The 18,016-nt window shown below is 40.1% G+C and overlaps 1 protein-coding gene and 1 pseudogene across 1 annotated transcript; one reads left to right on the top strand and one right to left on the bottom strand.

Annotated features, from left to right (window-relative positions):
* Nucleotides 1-1,935: 1,935 nt before the first annotated feature.
* Nucleotides 1,936-6,807, bottom strand: LOC137876822 (uncharacterized; annotated as a pseudogene).
* Nucleotides 6,808-7,155: 348 nt separating this feature from the next.
* Nucleotides 7,156-11,312, top strand: LOC137876784 (uncharacterized). Its single transcript, XM_068716587.1, has 6 exons — nucleotides 7,156-7,214; nucleotides 8,282-8,313; nucleotides 8,574-8,678; nucleotides 8,868-9,027; nucleotides 9,145-9,233; nucleotides 9,713-11,312. The coding sequence occupies exons 3-6, from the start codon at nucleotides 8,577-8,579 to the stop codon at nucleotides 10,034-10,036; spliced, it is 675 nt and encodes a 224-aa protein (XP_068572688.1). The 5' UTR covers nucleotides 7,156-7,214; nucleotides 8,282-8,313; nucleotides 8,574-8,576; the 3' UTR covers nucleotides 10,037-11,312.
* Nucleotides 11,313-18,016: the final 6,704 nt, after the last annotated feature.

Here is an 18,016-nt window from a genome sequence, read left to right as displayed (position 1 = left end):
TTCACAGAATTGAAGAGAATGCAGATTACAAAAAAATGTACAAGAGATTTGGTCCCACACATCACCCGTAAGTGCAAAGTATGCAGGTTTCCTCTTCCTCTGGGTAGGTGTGGCAACGGCCTGTTAAATTCCATTACAAAAGCAAATTGGATAACTTATTGCTGTTCACCCTATCACCATGGCAGATAAACAACTGCTGAAAGAGACTTTTGCAGACTATTAGGGACATCGCTTGGGCTTTCCTTACCTCGCACAGGAAGGGAAGAGGGAAGCTGCAGGAGGCAAGTTGAGACTACATGTTGACCTTATGTTTCCATGGACTTCTAAGAAGAACAGCAAAGATCAGATGTGCAGTCATCTTCTGTTTAGGGCTGGAGAGACATTTTATGCTGAAAGCTATCTGGTGGTTAAAAAATTCATGAGAAAGCACAAGGAGGTAATGAGCCATTAAAGCAGTTTGCAACCAATTTCTTCACTGCTTATAAAAGACTGTGCTTAACGTATTGTATTCACTAACCAAGAGAGTGAGAGGCTCAGTGTCAGATTCTCCGACATTGGACACAGCGGCACATTATAGGTGCAACTAAAAACAACCGGTATGAAGATACCATCCAATCAGTAAGCAGTCTTCAATCAATGTTACTTGGAAATCTTCTAAGGGCTTTTCCACACTGGAAGTGTTACATTTTCAGTTTTCTTATCTGGCATATGACAGAATAAATACAATTCTATACCAGATGAATACAGCGGCCTACACTAGCTGTGTAACAACTAGCGCATTGCGCAAATAGCCACCACCCGAAAATGTGTTTTCACACCTCAAGTCTATTTTCTTATGTTTAACGTGTGTAACTACAGTGATTGTGCGCTGAGCTCCAAGCACTGCCAAACTGTGTATCCACATAGAACGTATTCTATGTGGATACTGACAGAAGACTGGAGCTGCATTACACTGACGTGCTGCTTTAATTAACTATGCAGCTTGTGTAGACGTAGTATAAGACATATAAAAGCATAGAGTAACTGCAATCTAGAAGGGGGCGAATGCGTGATTACTGTGGAAATATGGCATCTATGGAGAGTCAGGAAATTTTCATTAGTCTGCAATTGGAAATAAATTATGGTCCATACTCTGAGTGACAAAGACACAGAGGAAGATGCATAAGAATTGACCCACTGTATTTGTTGGCTCCTGGGGTCTGAATTTTTTTTGTAAGTATCCCTTGCTGGGCGAATCATGAATGAATTAGCAGATGTTTTTGCTAGCTTTCGCTGGTGCTCATTTCATCTCGATTGAAACACAGCTCCAACCAGGATGAGTTCCCTTTGCATAACGAAGCAAAGAGGAGCAACTGAACATGGTAAAGCAACAATACATTGCAAAAGTCTGAAGTAGTGGTGTAACGGGTCGTTGTCGATCCGTGATCCGTACGGCACACATGTGAACCGCGGATTAATTGCACAGCTGACCTTAACCATTACAGTGTGAAATAAAGTTTAACTGACATTATGACGCTATCCGCCAATATTCAGTAAAAATGCGATCAGGACATCGGAATTTATGCTTTTCTAGTCGCCAATCTCTGATAATGTTACATTGTAAACAACCAATCTGTGTTGAAATTGACCAGAGGAGAGCTGGTAAAGTTGCTAATGGACAGCAAACAAAGGTACCGTTTAGTTACATTATGATGCATTCAGAGTATTGGGCGAAGGTAAATTTGTACAATGCTACGTTCCTGACAGCAAGAATTCAAACTCAATCTTGAAGAGAGCATTATCTCCCTCATAGTCAGTCAAAAATAAAAGACCTGGAACCCCCCAAAGACAGGGTTGAGCTCAAAACCATCCTGGGAACTCACCAAACATCAAAGTTTGCATTTTGCCTCTCTGACATAAATGCAACAATGATTTACTTTTTGAAGAGAAGTATGTTCACCTGGGATACACAGCACAACATATTCAGGACAATCAAATACCTCACAACTATAAAGCCTGGACTCTATAACAGCTCTATAACACTCAACCCCAGGAAAGTGCCAGGGCTCCAAGTTGATACATCAAAACAGCTTACTGCAAGATCACTTACTGACAGTGAAGTCAACTTTATTACAGACTGAGAGAGAGCCTCCGCTATCTTTTTGGGATAATAATAATAATAATAATAATACATTTTATTTATATAGCGCTTTAAAAGGCACTCAAATACACTTTACAAGGTAAAAAAAAAAAAAAAAAACAATAAAAGCATTTATAATAAGAATAAAATCATAACAGTAAGGAACAACATGAAAAGAAAGAAAGAAAACATACATAACTGACTTTACAGGTTAAAAGCAGATTTGAACAGGTGAGTTTTGAGTGCAGTTTTGAAAGTGGCGAGTGAGGGAGAATGTCTGAGGTGTTGGGCAAGGGAGTTCCAGAGGGAGTGGGCAGCAATGGAGAAGGCCCTGTCCCCCCAGGTCTGATGCTTGGACAGAGTAGGGGGGGTAAGGAGGTTGGCGTCGGCGGATCTGAGGTTGCGATTGGGAGTATGGGGCGGTGCAGGTGGTCTGAAAGGTATGAAGGGGCGAGGTTGTGAAGGGCTTTGTATGTGATGAGGAGGATCTTGAAGTGGATTCTTTGCTGTATGGGGAGCCAGTGGAGGTTTTAGAGGACTGGGGTGATGTGGTCTCTGGTACGGGAGTGGGAGAGCAGACGGGCAGCAGAGTTCTGTATAGAAGTTACAGTAGTCCAGTCGAGAAGTGATGAAGGTGTGGATGAGTGTTTCGGCGGCAGCGGAGGAGAGGGAGGGGCGGAGACGGGCAATGTTCTTGAGATGAAAGAAGGTGGTTTTTGTGATGTGATTGACGTGACGTTCATAGAAGAGGGTTTGATCAAAAATGATACCAAGGTTACGGACATGTGTGGAGGCAGGAACAGTGGTGCCATCTGTGCAGAGGGAGAAGTTGTGGTGGGATTTGTTTAGTGATTTGGGGCCAATGATGAGGATTTCAGATTTGTCGCTGTTGAGTTTGAGGAAGTTGGCTTGCATCCAGGTTTTTATATCTGTGAGGCAGTTGGTGATGGTGGAGTGGATGGTGGGGGTGATGGATTTGGTGGAGATGTAGAGCTGGGTGTCGTCAGCATAGCAGTGGAAGTGGAGACCATGGTGGTGGATGATGTCGCCAAGGGGGAGCAGGTAGAGGATGAAGAGGAGGGGACCGAGTACTGAACCTTGGGGGACACCGGGGAGACCGGGGCTGTGCCAGACTTGAATTTGTTGACGGTAATGAACTATTCACGGTCGGAGAGGTATGATTTGAACCAGGAGAGGGCTGTGCCAGTGATTTGGAGGGAGGACTCGAGGCGGGAAAGGAGGATGGAGTGGTTGATGGTGTCGAAGGCTGCACTTCGACACCATCAATCATCATTTGGAGAGTCGTTCTAGTCTGCGTTTGCGGGTTTTCATGCGGCGGAGTTACGGGGTGAACCAGGGAGCAGTGTGGGTGAAAGAGACAGTTCTGGTTTTGAGAGGGGCAAGCTGATCAAGGCAGGAGAATAGTGTGTTATTGTAGAGGTTGACCAGGTCTGAGGGGGAGGGGCTAAGGGAGGGGGTGAGTGTGGAGAATTTGTCAGTGAGACAGGCTGACAGGGATGAGGGGCAGACAGACTTGATATTGCAGAGAGTGATGGTGCGCGTGAGTTTGGGTTCTGGGATGGGGATGTCGATCTCCATAATGATGGCTAAGTGGTCGGAGATGGTGAGGTCATAGCCGGAGAGGTGGTTGATGGTGATTCCAGTGGAACAGACCAGGTCCAGGATGTGACCGCGGTTGTGGGTGGGGAAGTCGATGTTTTGGAAGAGGTTGAAGCATTTAAGCATGTCCAGAAATTCTTTGGCTGTTTTACAGTTTGAGGAGTCGATGTGGATGTTGAAATCACCGAGCAACAGGATGGAAGGTGAGATGGAGCAGAGCTGGGTAAGGAATTCAGATAGGTCGGAGAGGAAGGCAGGGTTGGGTTTGGGGGGGCGGTAGATAATTGCAATGACCAGGGGTTTAGGACCAGATTGAATGTGAGCTGTTCAAATGAGGATGGACTTTCGATGTTAGTCAGGCTGGTTTTTATGTGTTGGCGGTGAAGAGCAGCAATTCTTCCACCGCGGCCATCAGGGCGTGGTTTGTCCAGGTAATGATATCCAGTGGGGGTGGTTAGGTTGAGTGCGTAGTAGTCCAGGTGTTTTTGCCAAGTTTCAGTGAGACAGAGGAAATCAAGGTTGTTGTCAGTGATGCATTCATTGATGATTGGGCTTTTGTTGCTTAGTGACCGGGTGTTGAACAGAGCAAGTTTCATGGAGTGTTTTGTGATTGGTTGTGAGGATTTGGGGAAGGTTCTGAGGTTGGCTGGATTCACGTGCTGTTTGGTATGATGACGTAGTGAGGGAGTGGTTGTACGCCGGTGCTGAGTCCACAGAGACGGGATGGAATTGACAGAAGTGGGGCTGTAGATGGTGAACTTGTGCTGGGAACCGATATGAACATCACTGGGACGGATGTAGCTGAGGTTGTTCTTGTTTATGGCTTTGTGAATGCAGTGTGAACAGGGCAGCCTCTCTGTCACAATAGTCTGGATGGGGAGAGCTGCAGCTGAAGGGGTTGATGACAGGGACGGCCAGTAGGGGGAGCAGTCACGGGAAACTGTGCTATGAGGTGGCAGCGTAGAAGAAGAGGAAGGGGCGTGTGTGTGGAAAGTAAATAATCAGTCATGCCGACAGGATTGTACAGCATGCTGGAAATTGGCCGCTAGCAGGCGGCTACCCAGCTTGTTAAAATGAATACCATCATTCTTAAAAGAGGAAGAGCGGTCCCAAAACAGATTCAAATTGTCAATGAAGCTCACGTTGTTGGTCCTGATATTATGTTATGTTGTTAAAGTCTACTTCTAAGGATAATGCTTCAGATTTAAGGGTAACTTTCCAATCATCCACACACCTGTGCTACCATTACTGTAGAAAGTGTACAGAAAAGCAGTCTTTGGTATATGTCTCAGGTTTGTTCTTCTTACTTTAGCAAATGAAAAGCCAGATGTAAAGCAGACTGATAAGCCATACAGCTACCTTGACTAGCTATTCATTATTACTTCAAATGTGCATTATAGTTCTTGTACCATGACTTCATAGTACCGTACACATTGCAAATGCATTCATATCAAACAACCCCAGCTGACAGATGTGAAAAATTATGAAGAGATCATTATATGCCTCCCGCTCTTCTTAGAAGTGGTAATGAAGTGGCAGTGCACTGTTTTGGAAAAGGGAAAAGAGTCCTCAATAAAAGTCAATAATTAGTTGTGTGATGAAGTCATGTGTGAAAAAACTTTAGTAGATATGCTTTTGAACTTGATGTTTTTTTTTACTCTTCTATCATAGGGCAGAGTACTGATACAATGTAAGTTCTGATTATATTAATTGATTTTCAGCAAGATGAGTCTTGGCACGTGTTGTTAATTAAGTCACAGGTTCAGCAAATGCTGTAATGGCTTAAATTATATAGATTTTTTAGATGGGCTGTTACAGTGTTGGAAACGCCATAACCAAAACGCACATCCCACTGTCTACCACAGTCTACCTAAAATGCTTCCTGCATTAGGACCATGAAGGAATAGTATATAAATATAGCAAGTAAAGCTTACTTAATCAATAAGTGGATTGATAGAAAGGAAACTGCTAACAATCTTGAAAATCGACTAATCATTAAGGTAATTTATTGGGCAATGCTATCAAACATTTGCTGGTTTCAGTTTTTGAAATGTATTTAGCATGCCAAAACATACTGTCAGCCTGTCTTATACATGAAGGTTCAGCTAGGATGAGTAAAAACGCTCTCTGGCGAGAACACATTTGATTAATAATTTTTCTTTTTTTTTTCAGGGAATTCAACCCAAACCCAGCCAGCATCTACCCCTAGCCCACTGCAATTATAGACAACACAAACCACGGCACAAATAAAAGGGCCTCGCTCTACCTCTGGACAACAAAGGCCACAGGGTCACAGCAATATGTCTGTCAATCACACAGCATGGTGTTCAGCCCAGAATGGGTTTAATAAAGCCTAACGACTCATGTATTAAATTGGATAAGACTCCAGTGGAGCATCTGTTATGGATTACCAGGCTTTGTTCCAAGAGTATATTCAGCAAGGGACTTTACTGGATAAAACATTTTGGTGTGAGCATGCTTTAAAATCATCAAAACGTTTCTGGACTGCAGATAAGAACAACAAAGGAATGGCTGCATCCAGAAACAGTTAGGAGTTGGTTTTAGTGTATTATCATTCATTAAGATAACTAATTGATTAATGTATTAAGAAATGCATTTACTAATCAATTAGCCATTATAACTAGTGCAGCAGTTATTACAGTAAACGTTTTGTCTCTCCACAGGATGTTTTAGTACGATAAGAGAATTATGCATGCCTACAGAAGTCATTATCAATTGTTTTTGTGCCGAGTCTGGCAGTTAAGTAACAAAAATACCACTTGTCTAAATTGTCGATAACAGGGCTGTGCAATTAATAGAATTTCAATTTCACTTATAATTTTGGTGTTCAACGACTAAGAAAACAAGTTAAGTTAAAGACATAAAACGATTGTGTCGCATTTTGTTTCCCCAATGATGTTTTGTTTTGGGTTATAAATTCAGCGCACTCTCACACTTTTTTTTTTACAGCGGTATGCTTTCGCCACGCTCAGCAGGTCAGTTACAGCCGCTCGGCGTGAGAGGATCTCCTTGTGGGAACTCTCCCAGGCAATGGCCAGCAGGTGCATATTCCCTCAGTAGCAGGGACGTGCGGTCAGGGGAGCAGGTGAGGCCGAGCCTCACCTGTAATATTTCTCTACACTGTAAAATGTAATTGATGACCTTACTTAAAAAAATAAGTGACCGTAACTTATTTCTGCTTAATTAGCTGACTATACTTAAAGAAACTTGGTAAAGAACACTTTCTGGTGAGTAAAGTTATGAAACTTATCAGCTCAAGTAACCTTTAATATAATAAAATCAGTAAGGTGGAAGCATCCGCAAAGTCCAGAGAAACACGAGACCGAACTCGGCCGCACTCGGTGACTACACATGCGCAGTTCACCACTTGACCACTGAAGACGTTCTTTTGTTGAGGCGTAATGGCGGTTGCTCGAAGCGGGAGGAAAGCGCTGCTTTGTCAAGTTATTTGAAGGTAAGTTTCAGCTACATAATGAAATAAAATATCACTGGCTATCTTTTTTAGCAAACGGCCTTGTACCTGTTAATTAGGGGTTGGAGGTTAACATTATGTCTTCGATTTTGAAAGCTAGCGAACGTTAAAGCTAACCTAGCTAACGCTAGCCCGTGCTAAACCCCGCTACAATAAGTGCAAATTTAACAACCACTTGAGTTTCGGGAGACACAGCGTACTTTTTAGCGGGTGCAAGGGCAATTGTGTCGATCTTTCAGGGCCACTCTTGAATTCAGCAAGCATGTCTTTTCTTTTCTTTTTTAAGTCCGTGGCTCCGACAACCGTCTACTGCGCAGTAAAATGGGACCGTTAGAGAAGCAACCTTATCGGGAAACGAGTCAAAATGTTACATTTGCTTATCCGTTTACCAATTTGGAAGTAATGTTTAGTGCACTTAACATATTATGTCACGTTTCATTTATTTCTCTTGATGTTACCGAAGCATATTTTAAAAGGCAGACCGGACGGTGGCGGTTATATTAATAACCGTGGCTGTCTGACTCGCATGCATTAAAAATACTGCATTACGGGATGTACAGAACATTATTGTTAGTGAATGACGATGAAATGTAACGTTCAGTTAAAATGAATGAGGAATAATTCTACAACAACCATATGATGGCGGACCTCTCGGCCACAGAGCGTGACACTGTGTCGCAACAGCAAGCGTTACGTTGCGTTTTTAACGTTAAAGTAACGTCTTATATTGTGATATTTACTGGAAATGATGTACAATATAACTATTAGCAAGTGGTAAACTTTCAGCTTACCACTTGTGGATGGGCAATTGAGTCTTTACAATCAAACAAAAACCTATGAATAATAGAGAAAAAAAACACACTATATATATATATATATATATATATATATATATATCTATCTCATGGCTAGCAAAGACAAGTATTTGTGATTTAAGTTTTAAAATCTTGAAATCTTCTATTAAACCGATGGCTAGTTAGCTATATACATGCAATTTGACTGTGATTTATTTGCAGTTTGACTGATTGCTTTTGTTGTTTCTTTTGTAGGCTTTGCAGAAACCTGGCAATGAATTGGAAGTGTAAGTACTGCTTGTTTTCGTCCAAAAGGAGGGCTCAACTTTTCAAACACTACCGCTTAAAACATGGAAGCTACGCCAGATTGACCCCAATTCCATGCCTCCACACAGATTGTTTGTGTTCATTCAAGTCATTTAATGCCCTCAAAGTGCATTTAACAAGAATTCACTCCCGTGACGTTCATGATGGGCAGATGAGTGGAGCTGAAGAAATCTCAGTGATATTTCATTGTCCTCTTTGCAATTTTGCTCTGATATCCAAGAATATGGACTCAACGTTTGCCTTGAGAAGAAAGGAGTTGGTGAACTTGGAGCCTCCAGTAAAAGACACAGTTGGAAGGTGGCCAGCACTCTTTACGGAGAGTCAGGTAAATCAAAATTGTTCACGTTCAAGTTTTTAGTTAAAATGTATTTTAATTATTTGTCATGTATATTGATGTCACAGAATTAGCTTTACTGTCATTCTACTGAAAAAGTAGTCCTAAAAAAAAATATGATTTTATGAATTGATCATTGCAAAATATGACCATCTTAATTTGTCCTACTCTGTCCTTTAGATTCTGGCAGAGTTCTGTTGCTTATCAAGCAAAAACCTGCAAGCAGAATTCTTCAAAGAACTTGACAAATACACTCCTCGCTTCCTTGAGATTTTCAAGTCCAAGGGGGGGGAGTGTCGGCCACAAACTTCAGGAATATGTGCAACAAGTCACACCAGGGGTAGGTTTCTCAAGTAAAGTAAAAAAAAATGTATGTGGTGACCAAAGTAGTGGCACCACATTGTGTCTGCAGAGCTGTCAATTGATTGTACTTTTGTGTTTTAAATTATTTTTACAGAGTATGTTACTGGGAAGCGAACCGCAGTCCTCCGTGGCCTTCCTGTCATCCATGGAGATGAGAACACAGACTTCTTCAAGATCTGCTTTGTAAGTAGTCTTTTGTCAAAATTATTTAATTCCACACTACAGGATGCCCAATCTATCTAATGCGTTCATTCTGTTCATCTTTTGGTATTAGTTACTTCTCTTCCACTCAGCCTGAATCAGTGCTGCTATACTTTCATTTTTGATGCACTGATCACCTATCCCTGGTTAGGACCCTTTTAGTAGTATCTACCGTCTTTCCAGTTGGTTGTAGTTCTTGCCCAATGCAAAGTATTTGCAACCAATCAGTGAATTAAATGATCAATCAATAAATGCAGTATTTACTCACTCTGCAGGGATTATCTAATAATATCTGAATCTAGCTTCCTGTCAGTTACTGTGTCTCTTCAATGCTCTGATTGGTTGATTTTGTGGAGCCTTGTTTTGCTGTAAGGCACAAATATAATCAGTGTGTTCTACTATAGAAATGCAAACTGGCATTTGACATGCAATTGTGGTTTTAATGCTGCTATTGTTGTTAGGACTGCGATGACGCTCCAGACATGTCCCACACCTCCATGGGGATCCTGACAGTGATTGCCGAAGACAGTGTGGCCTCTCCTCACTCACTGCACCTGGAGTCTACAGCTACTGCAGTCGTTTTGGAAGGAACAGTGGTGATGGATGACCGTGACAATCTTCCGCATGCCATGTGCCTACTCTTCGGACTTATTTACGCCCTGAATTTGGAGTACCCTCAACAACTCAGGTACACCTTTGAGTTTATTCAAAGAGTGCTTCTCTCACTTGGACAGAAATCCCTAAAACCTAAAATACAGTCACTCAAAAATCTACTGATGCAGTGAGTTCACGATGTGAATGGTGACATGCTGGCTCAGGCCTGAGACCTTTACTCTTCCATCTCCAATGGAACGCTTTACTTGTATGTAAAAGTTTTTTTGGTCATTTAGTCCAGTTGACTATTGACTTTGTTTATCTGTTGTTTCTGTACCTGTAGTCAAAAGAGAGCAATTCACGATTTTTCATCGGTAGTGATGAAAGGCATTTTGATTTTATAAAAGTTGAGGAAGTTCATGTCAAGTAAAGGTAAAGGTATGCTATTTTTCTTTAGTAATTTGATAGCTTGGTTTGCAGAAGTTCAGTTCATTCTACTATTTGAATACAAAAAACTGAAAAAAAGCCCAAAAGAAATGTATTGTTTATGTGAGAAACTTGTAAAAAAAAAAAATCCCTTTTTCAAAAGCTGCAGTTAATAACTACTTTGCGATATATGCTTAAACTGTCACTATATTCTGACAGACGATCTGTAAAAAAAGTCAGGATCTTCTACCTCCTTTTAGTGTTCCAAATGGCATTTGCAAGATTCCACCACACCCAAAGTAGAACAACCAATCAGAGCTGAGGATTCTCTAATGCAAGATTGTGGTCCTGCATTGGCTATTTCTCACCTCAGACACCTAATTTAGTGTACTGTTAAACTGTTAAGCTGTAAAATTAGAAAGTTAACTCTGGCCTGTTTTCCCAACTGTCAACCTACCTACTAATGGCAGCCAGGTAACAAACAATCTCAAAACAGTACACTGACGCACGTTTCTGAAAACATTTGAGGTGAGAAATAAAGAAAGTAACAGAATATTGATTCATATTTGGTAAACTGTCTATAGTTTTACAGTTAAATTGGAATGCACAAGTAGTAATTGACAGCTGTGTGAGACTCATCGACTTAGTTGTTTTTCTGTGGGCGTGGTGGAATCTTGCAACTGCAGGAGCACTGAAAGGAAGCAAGGGAATCTGGTCTCTTCCTTTAATGTCAGGATATAGTGACAGTTTGAGCAAATATGATTAAAAAGGTGTTTTTGTAAACTGCTGGTTTAAACTGTTACACAAGACTAACAAAACTGTGTTAATCAGAGTGAACTATAGTCTGCATTCCAAAAAAATGCATTTGTTTCAATTTTTTACATTATAAGGGCGACTATGATCTGTTGTTCTATTTCAGAACTTAATCTGGCAACATGTCCAGCATTTTTGTTTGCATTTAGTTTGAGATTAACAAACTGTTTGATGATAAAAACTCAAAGACGTTTGTTTTTCGTAAAAATAAACTCTGTCTTCCATTTATATACTGTTCTCTGTCTTTTGTTTCAGCAACTTAGAGTTTGTAGTTCAGTTTACTTGAGAATTTTAAGGCAATCGGTTTCCTGATAATTTCCTAGTAATGTGAATGCTTGGACTTGTAAGGATAACTTGTTCTTCTTAGTACTGCTGACTTAGTATAACTCAGATCTTTAAGTTGTCTGAATTGACAATTTATAGTTAACATAATTAATAATTTTGAGTTGACTATACTACACTTTACTGCAATGACATGAGTTGCATTAACTCAGTTATTTTAAGCTTTAACAACTTAAAATGAATGAGCTACTTTACTTAGAAATTTTAAGGCAATCGGTTTCCTGACTTTTTTTAAGTAAAGTCAACTTATTACATTTTACAGTGTACTGATCTGTGCTATAAATGTAATTTCTGTATGATTCCAATCATTTCAAGCATTTTTGTAATCAAAATTGCTGAATTAGCGCATGTCCTGTTCAAACACGTGAGGTAAGGCAGCGACAGATTGCGCAATCCCTCACAAATTGGGTTGAGCGCGTGTCTTTTTCTTTATCATTGTTTGTCACCACTGTAATATTTGAAGACACTTTTATTATATGTCCTTTCTTTCCATAGAATAGGTATTGTATTTCACGTCTGTGTAGAACATATTTAGTGTTGCTGATCTGACAGAAACCGCAGTGAAAAAGCACAGAGGGGCAAACACTACCTCTGCCTCAATGAAGGGGGCGTGCGAGAGCCCACGGGTCGGGTTTATGCTTGTTCTGTCGTTGCTCTTCTTCTACACTGCTCTTCTTATATTTTGCTTTGACCACAAAAATATAAGATTATATATCCAAGCTTAAAGATGTCTCAAAAAACAAGGAAATATGACCAAATCAACAGCAATTCAACGTCGGACAGGTAAAGTAACCGTTTATGTGTTTGTTGTTCTCTTTATACATTCGTGGTTGTTACACAGATTATCGCGGAATCTCCGCTTCTGAAACGCTCCCGGTGGAATCAAATATGTACTTTACCTATGTGTGTGTAAAGAATGCTGATATGACATATGAAAAACAAACAGTAGTCAATGTGCAAGCTGCCAATTGAATGGTGATTTAAGCTACTCTATTGGGTTCATATATTTGTAAATCTGACTTATGTAGTGTCGTGTCAGTGCCTCACCAGCCACGAACCTCACTGCACGTCACTGCTCAGTAGTGGTGTGCCGAGAACGGCTCTAGTCGGCTTGGAAAGGCCTGTGCTCGCTGTGGCCTCTCTCCTTGCGGGGGAGGGACAGAGCTGCCAACGTCGGCAGCCCACCTGACCCGTCCTGAAACACGGACCCCATCCCACCTCTTAATTTTGCCCTCTTTAAAACTCATTATGTAAGAAGAAAGTTTGTTAGAAAGTTCTTTCTAAATGCACAACGTTTTCAAATTGAATGAGTACACTTGTTAAACAATCATGATTCTCAACACTTACCGAAATAATTGTGATTATGATTTTCTGCATAATCAAGCAGCCCTAGTTGACTAAGATGGTGCTACAACACTGCAACCACTGCTGTCACATTTGGCTGTAAACAAAACTTTAGAAGGTAAAAAAAATATGGAGGTATAGGGTAATGTCCGGTGTGATGTCTAATTTTATTGAGAGATATATCTCTGAATAGTTTCTGCAGTTCTAATGGAAGGCACGGATTTCCTTTTGCCCCCGGAAATACCACGCCCCTTGTGAAAGAAGGAAGTGATTGAAGACGCCAGGGTCCAAGAGGATATGATGGAAGCAATCTGTTCAGAATTCACCCAGGGTGGCATCATTTCTGGATATGATGCGTTTCCCATGTTGTCCCACTCACTGCATAGACAATGTTACAGCGTGGATATTTAGGTACACGGTCCTTGAGGTAAACTAAGAGTTGTCTTTCTGTGTTACCAAGTTTGAAACATATTGGAATATTTTGCTTTGCGCAATCTCTCTGGTAATAAACAAAAACACCAGCAATACATTTGAAGGATACACTGTATGACCCTGGAAATGCTCAATCATATTTTAGATATTTAGATACTTACAAGACCTGAGAAAAAATAAGGTGATTTATGAGTTGTCAATAGTTCTGCAAATTCAATATAAAGGGGGTTTTAACATAATATGACACCGACCTATGTTTTATATTCTGATGAAGTCCTGTACATGGATGTAAAGCACAGTTAATATCAAGCTTTTTATCATGATTGGAAGGTCATTCCCTCTTAAATGCGTTGGAATTGGTATTCTAAAATTTTCATTCTGAGCCAGAAGTCAAATGATTTGGTCAGGTTGCTTTAGAGAATGATTCCATTCATTTGGATCTACATGACACTTTGTAAGGCACAGATACTGCAGCTTGTATGTTGTGTAAAATACAGTATCACATTGACAAAATCTGTCTACAGACAGACATATAGCTGGTAAAGTAAAGTCCCCGCTACAGAAGGTGTCTAGGACCACATTTTGCCATGATGACAAACACACACACACACACACACACACACACACACACACACACACACACACACACACACACACACACACACACACACACACACACACACACACACACACAGATGAGGCAAAAACAATACCAGCCATAACCTGTAGCAGCTGGTAATCAGTTAGAAAGGGAAAGTGCAAATGCCCCTTTTTGATGAGGACTTAAGAATGATGGTCCCAAGAGAATTTAGTGTAACTGATAGATTAGCATATTGTAGGTGCTATAGGCATTTCAAGCTTCTTCACAAGTGTGTTTGAATTTACTAACAAATGGACAGCTTGCACAAGCCAATGAACACAGATATTAGTTTTTTTTGTGGTAGTTTCAAAGAAAGTATGAAGATTGTAAGAGAGAGATAAGGAGCATTTTACAGACAATCTTACACCAGTGACTGTGCAGTGTTAATATGCAGCAGTACCAAATCATTTGTCTGTTTTATTGCTGCATTCACAAAGCTAGGTCTTTAAATCTGCACTTCTCTTGTTAATAGCACCGATAACTGGAGTTTTCAAAGGCAAGGTCAATGATACTCAGATGTTATTGAAAATAAACAAAACAATAAGAGAATAAACACTAAGTTGAAGGTGAAAACATTCACTTTAAAAATTAAAAGTGTAAGGGGAAGGGTCATGGTGGTAATTGGATTTATAATAATTAATCTTCCAAACTGACCAGGTTTTTATCCGTCTTACAGACAGTGCTTTTCAAACAAAATGCACGCTCTGTGCATGTGCATGCTCTGTCTTGTTTAGCATTCCCGAGAGCACTATGAGCAGCAAATGTGAGGATACACTTCCATCTGCTTCCAGAGTGCTTTGTCACAATGCAGTGAACACAGGGAAATCACACGTAATTATTGGAAAAGACCAGAGAGACTGTGATGAAAGTGCAAAGATAGTACAAGTACACCTCTGTTCTAGGACATCATCTCTTTATTGTAAAAGCACATATGCTTTGTGCCAATTTACCTTTAAACAATTCAAACTAGAGTTGGCCTATATAAATTAATTTTTTTATAATAACCCTCTTAACACAGTGGCAAGATCCTTGACTTAAGATAAAGAGACACGGCAAAGTTGTGCTTTAAGCCCTAAATCCATCTCCTTTCCTATGATCAGCCATGTCTGACTTAATACTTTCACGAAGAAAATAATACATTGGATACCGTGTGATATTGACAAAGTGTTCCAGAAAGGAAGGGAATAGGCTGCCTCCAATCTGTCCCCAGGGAAGCGGGTAGCCAAACAGTGGTGACAAAATAATTACAATCTTAACATGAAGACATCTGACAAGGGTGGTGGTGCTACTGGTATCTGGAGTAAGAAACAATATATTAATAAAAACCCACAGACAACTCAATGACATGCAAGTCTATGCCCTTCTCTCCTGTAATGCACTACAACTAAAAACTGAACTCAAAAACATATTTGCCTCTGCTCCGCTTAATAAATGGTTCTTAGAAATAGAATGTGTTGCAACCCGGTCCTAAAACGGCGACCATTTATCTGCTTTGGAAGACCCAAAACAATCAATGAGGCAGAGCTATTGTTACTGACCCAATTACTGGCACTGGGACAATCACTGAACCAGCAGCCAAATACACAGATTTTTATTTTCAGAAGTCTGAAAGATGCCGTTTACTAGCTTACTGTCAAAACATAACCCATGTCTAGTTGTTTGTTTGTATTTTAAAGTTGTTACTTTCTTTAAATCGACCGTGGATATCGAGGCTCTGCACAAAATACTACACATAAGTCAGAAGCAAAAACGTCAAGCCCCGTCGCCCCCACATCAATCCCACACCCTGGGACAAATTGGTGCAATTGTCCACAGTAAATCACGTATGAGCAAGCTTAAGTGGCATGGATAGTGTATCAATTCATCAATGTCTGCTTCATTTTTTCCAGCTCAAACAACATCTTATTGATTTCCATCAGTGCCTGAACAAAGTCAACCCAAATATTAGCTCAGCTCAGTTCTTCTGCTTTTCATTTATTGGACCTTAAAATCTCGGTCAATCGTTGTGGGCATCTGTACAAATCTACTGTATCAAGAATAAACATTGTTCTCACCTCAGTGGCTCATTTCTAATATTCGAAGGCTTTGATACACAAGAAGAATTTTTTATATTAAGGTGGGGCTTTATACAGGCCAAGCATTACCCCAAACAATCATAGATAGTCCACAAAATAAGGAATAATAATCTCACATTATTCATGATGCATCAACACTAATTATTATGAGTTAGTTTCACGGATAGCGCTTTCCTGGGCAATGAAACACAGCGGAGGAGACAGAGCCAGGCCTTTTATATGTTGGCATCGGCCATTCATACAGTCTATTCATTTATTCCTTTGATTATATGAGAAAATTTGTTTTTGTGAGTTATCCCTGTAATGTGTTCGAAGCGATTACGATCGCATGTGTGATAGTGAGTGTGAAGGTATCAGTAACGTAATAGCTGTGAATGTAGCAATGCAGTTTGTGTACAGTTTATTTGTCATGGATAAATGCTAAAACTCCTCAAGAACCCAATCATGTTCCTGTGTCTTGTTTGCCACCTGCTGATTAAAGTGAAGGAGAATAGCACTGAAGTTAACAACTCCAGCTCAGGCTCCACTCCTCTGACTTTTGCTCAGCTTTTCTTTTTTTTCTAAACTGTTTAACTGATGCAAATTCTCATTGTCAGTCAACGGTTAATTATTGTGTGAGTGTGTAAGAGAAATTCATACAGTCAGCCTACAGTGAGCCGGCCTGTACCTTTTGGTGACGCAATTTCCTTAATATTCTAAGCTTGTTAAACATTAGTCACTAAAGTTTTAAATATTATTTGGGACCCTATTTGATATCCAGACTAAAGATGATCCATCTGTTAAAATTGAAGTGTAGGTTGTTAGAAAATAGACATGTTTGATCAAATTGACTGGAGGGCCAAATCACTTAAAAGTAAAAATCTTGAAAAAAAAAAAAAAGAAGAGTTCCCAAAATCAGAACCATACATACATGTTTTTTTCATTACACAGGTAAACCTGAGTGTTTGACATGAGATTGATAATAAGGAATAAGGAAAATAAAAACATTTGACCCCACCTTCCCCTGCGGAAGTGTCAAAGCCTACAATTTTATATGGGCTCCGACAATAATAGAACAAGAAAGAAGCTATCTCCATTCCCCACAGCATTACCCTTATTTCCCCAAAACCCATGGGTAACTAATTTGGCTATTTTGATCGCATGACTAAAGACAGCACACAAAACAACAACTTTGCAAATTTGCAACACACATTTCCAGCATGCCAGAGTTTTGATTGTGATTACATTTGCTGTATATTGGTCACACAAGACACGCACTCAAAGGCTTATGCACAAAATATGAATATCCTGTTTGATCTCAGAACTTTTAACTATCCAATAGCACGAAACTTCTAAGATGTAGGTCACAAGGAGCCAGTTGGGGTTATTGAAGTAATTCCAAAACAGGCCTTGGGGTGTGGGAGTGGCAGACTAACATTTCTTCTAGCTAGAGACCAAATCAATAGAAAACCTCAGGGCAGCTTTTCCTCCAAGCCTGAATGCAGGAGTTTAGCTTAGCTTCTTCTTCTTGTAACTTTATTTCTGTTTGTACATTAGAATATGTGACCATTTGGGTATGGGACTTCTTTTAAATAACTCATTAAAAATAAACACAATTTAGCTCTCATGTGGAGATATTTAAGGATAGTAAAAAACAATAGGAAAAAATACATTAACTGCATGGCATTACATTTCCCCACACAGCATATTATGGTAATGTGTAATATCATTTGTAGGCGATATGTCAGTTGTAAAAGTACATGTTGTCCCCCGTGAGAATGTTTCCTGTTCTTGCTCGGGCACACCATTTTACAGTTCGGGACTTTCAAATCATATCAAAGATAGTCATAATGCAATGTCCCAGCCAAATTACCTCACCTTGTCATAAGTGTATAATGGAGACATTATGATGCGACCTGAAGTTCAGCCTGTTTCACAGTCCCACAGCTTGTGTGACACGTGACAAAATAAATCCCACCGTACTTCTTTTAAGAAAGCCCTATAAATAGATTTGGAGAGGAGAAAGAAGATTGCCTGATGATTGCCTGATGGGATGTTAACATCAGGCAGACAAGCGATTTATTGTACCATGGAGAATTCATTGTGGACCTCACAAGATA

This window comes from Cebidichthys violaceus, unplaced genomic scaffold, assembly GCF_023349555.1.
Source record: "Cebidichthys violaceus isolate CVI_PGR_0920_01 unplaced genomic scaffold, fCebVio1.0.p SCAF_20, whole genome shotgun sequence".
NCBI lineage: Eukaryota > Metazoa > Chordata > Actinopteri > Perciformes > Stichaeidae > Cebidichthys > Cebidichthys violaceus.
The sequence above is the reverse complement of the archived record's forward strand: the minus strand, read 5'-3'. Positions and strand labels throughout refer to the sequence as shown.

What these genes read in the sequence shown, in the direction of transcription:
- LOC137876784 (XM_068716587.1), top strand. Translation starts at nt 8,577, where the DNA reads ATGGACTCAACGTTTGCCTTGAGAAGAAAGGAGTTGGTGAACTTGGAG. An exon ending in TGCAACAAGTCACACCAGGG is followed by an intron (nt 9,028 to 9,144) that starts GTAGGTTTCTCA and finishes TTATTTTTACAG; the next exon opens with AGTATGTTACTGGGAAGCGA. An exon ending in ACTTCTTCAAGATCTGCTTT is followed by an intron (nt 9,234 to 9,712) that starts GTAAGTAGTCTT and finishes TATTGTTGTTAG; the next exon opens with GACTGCGATGACGCTCCAGA.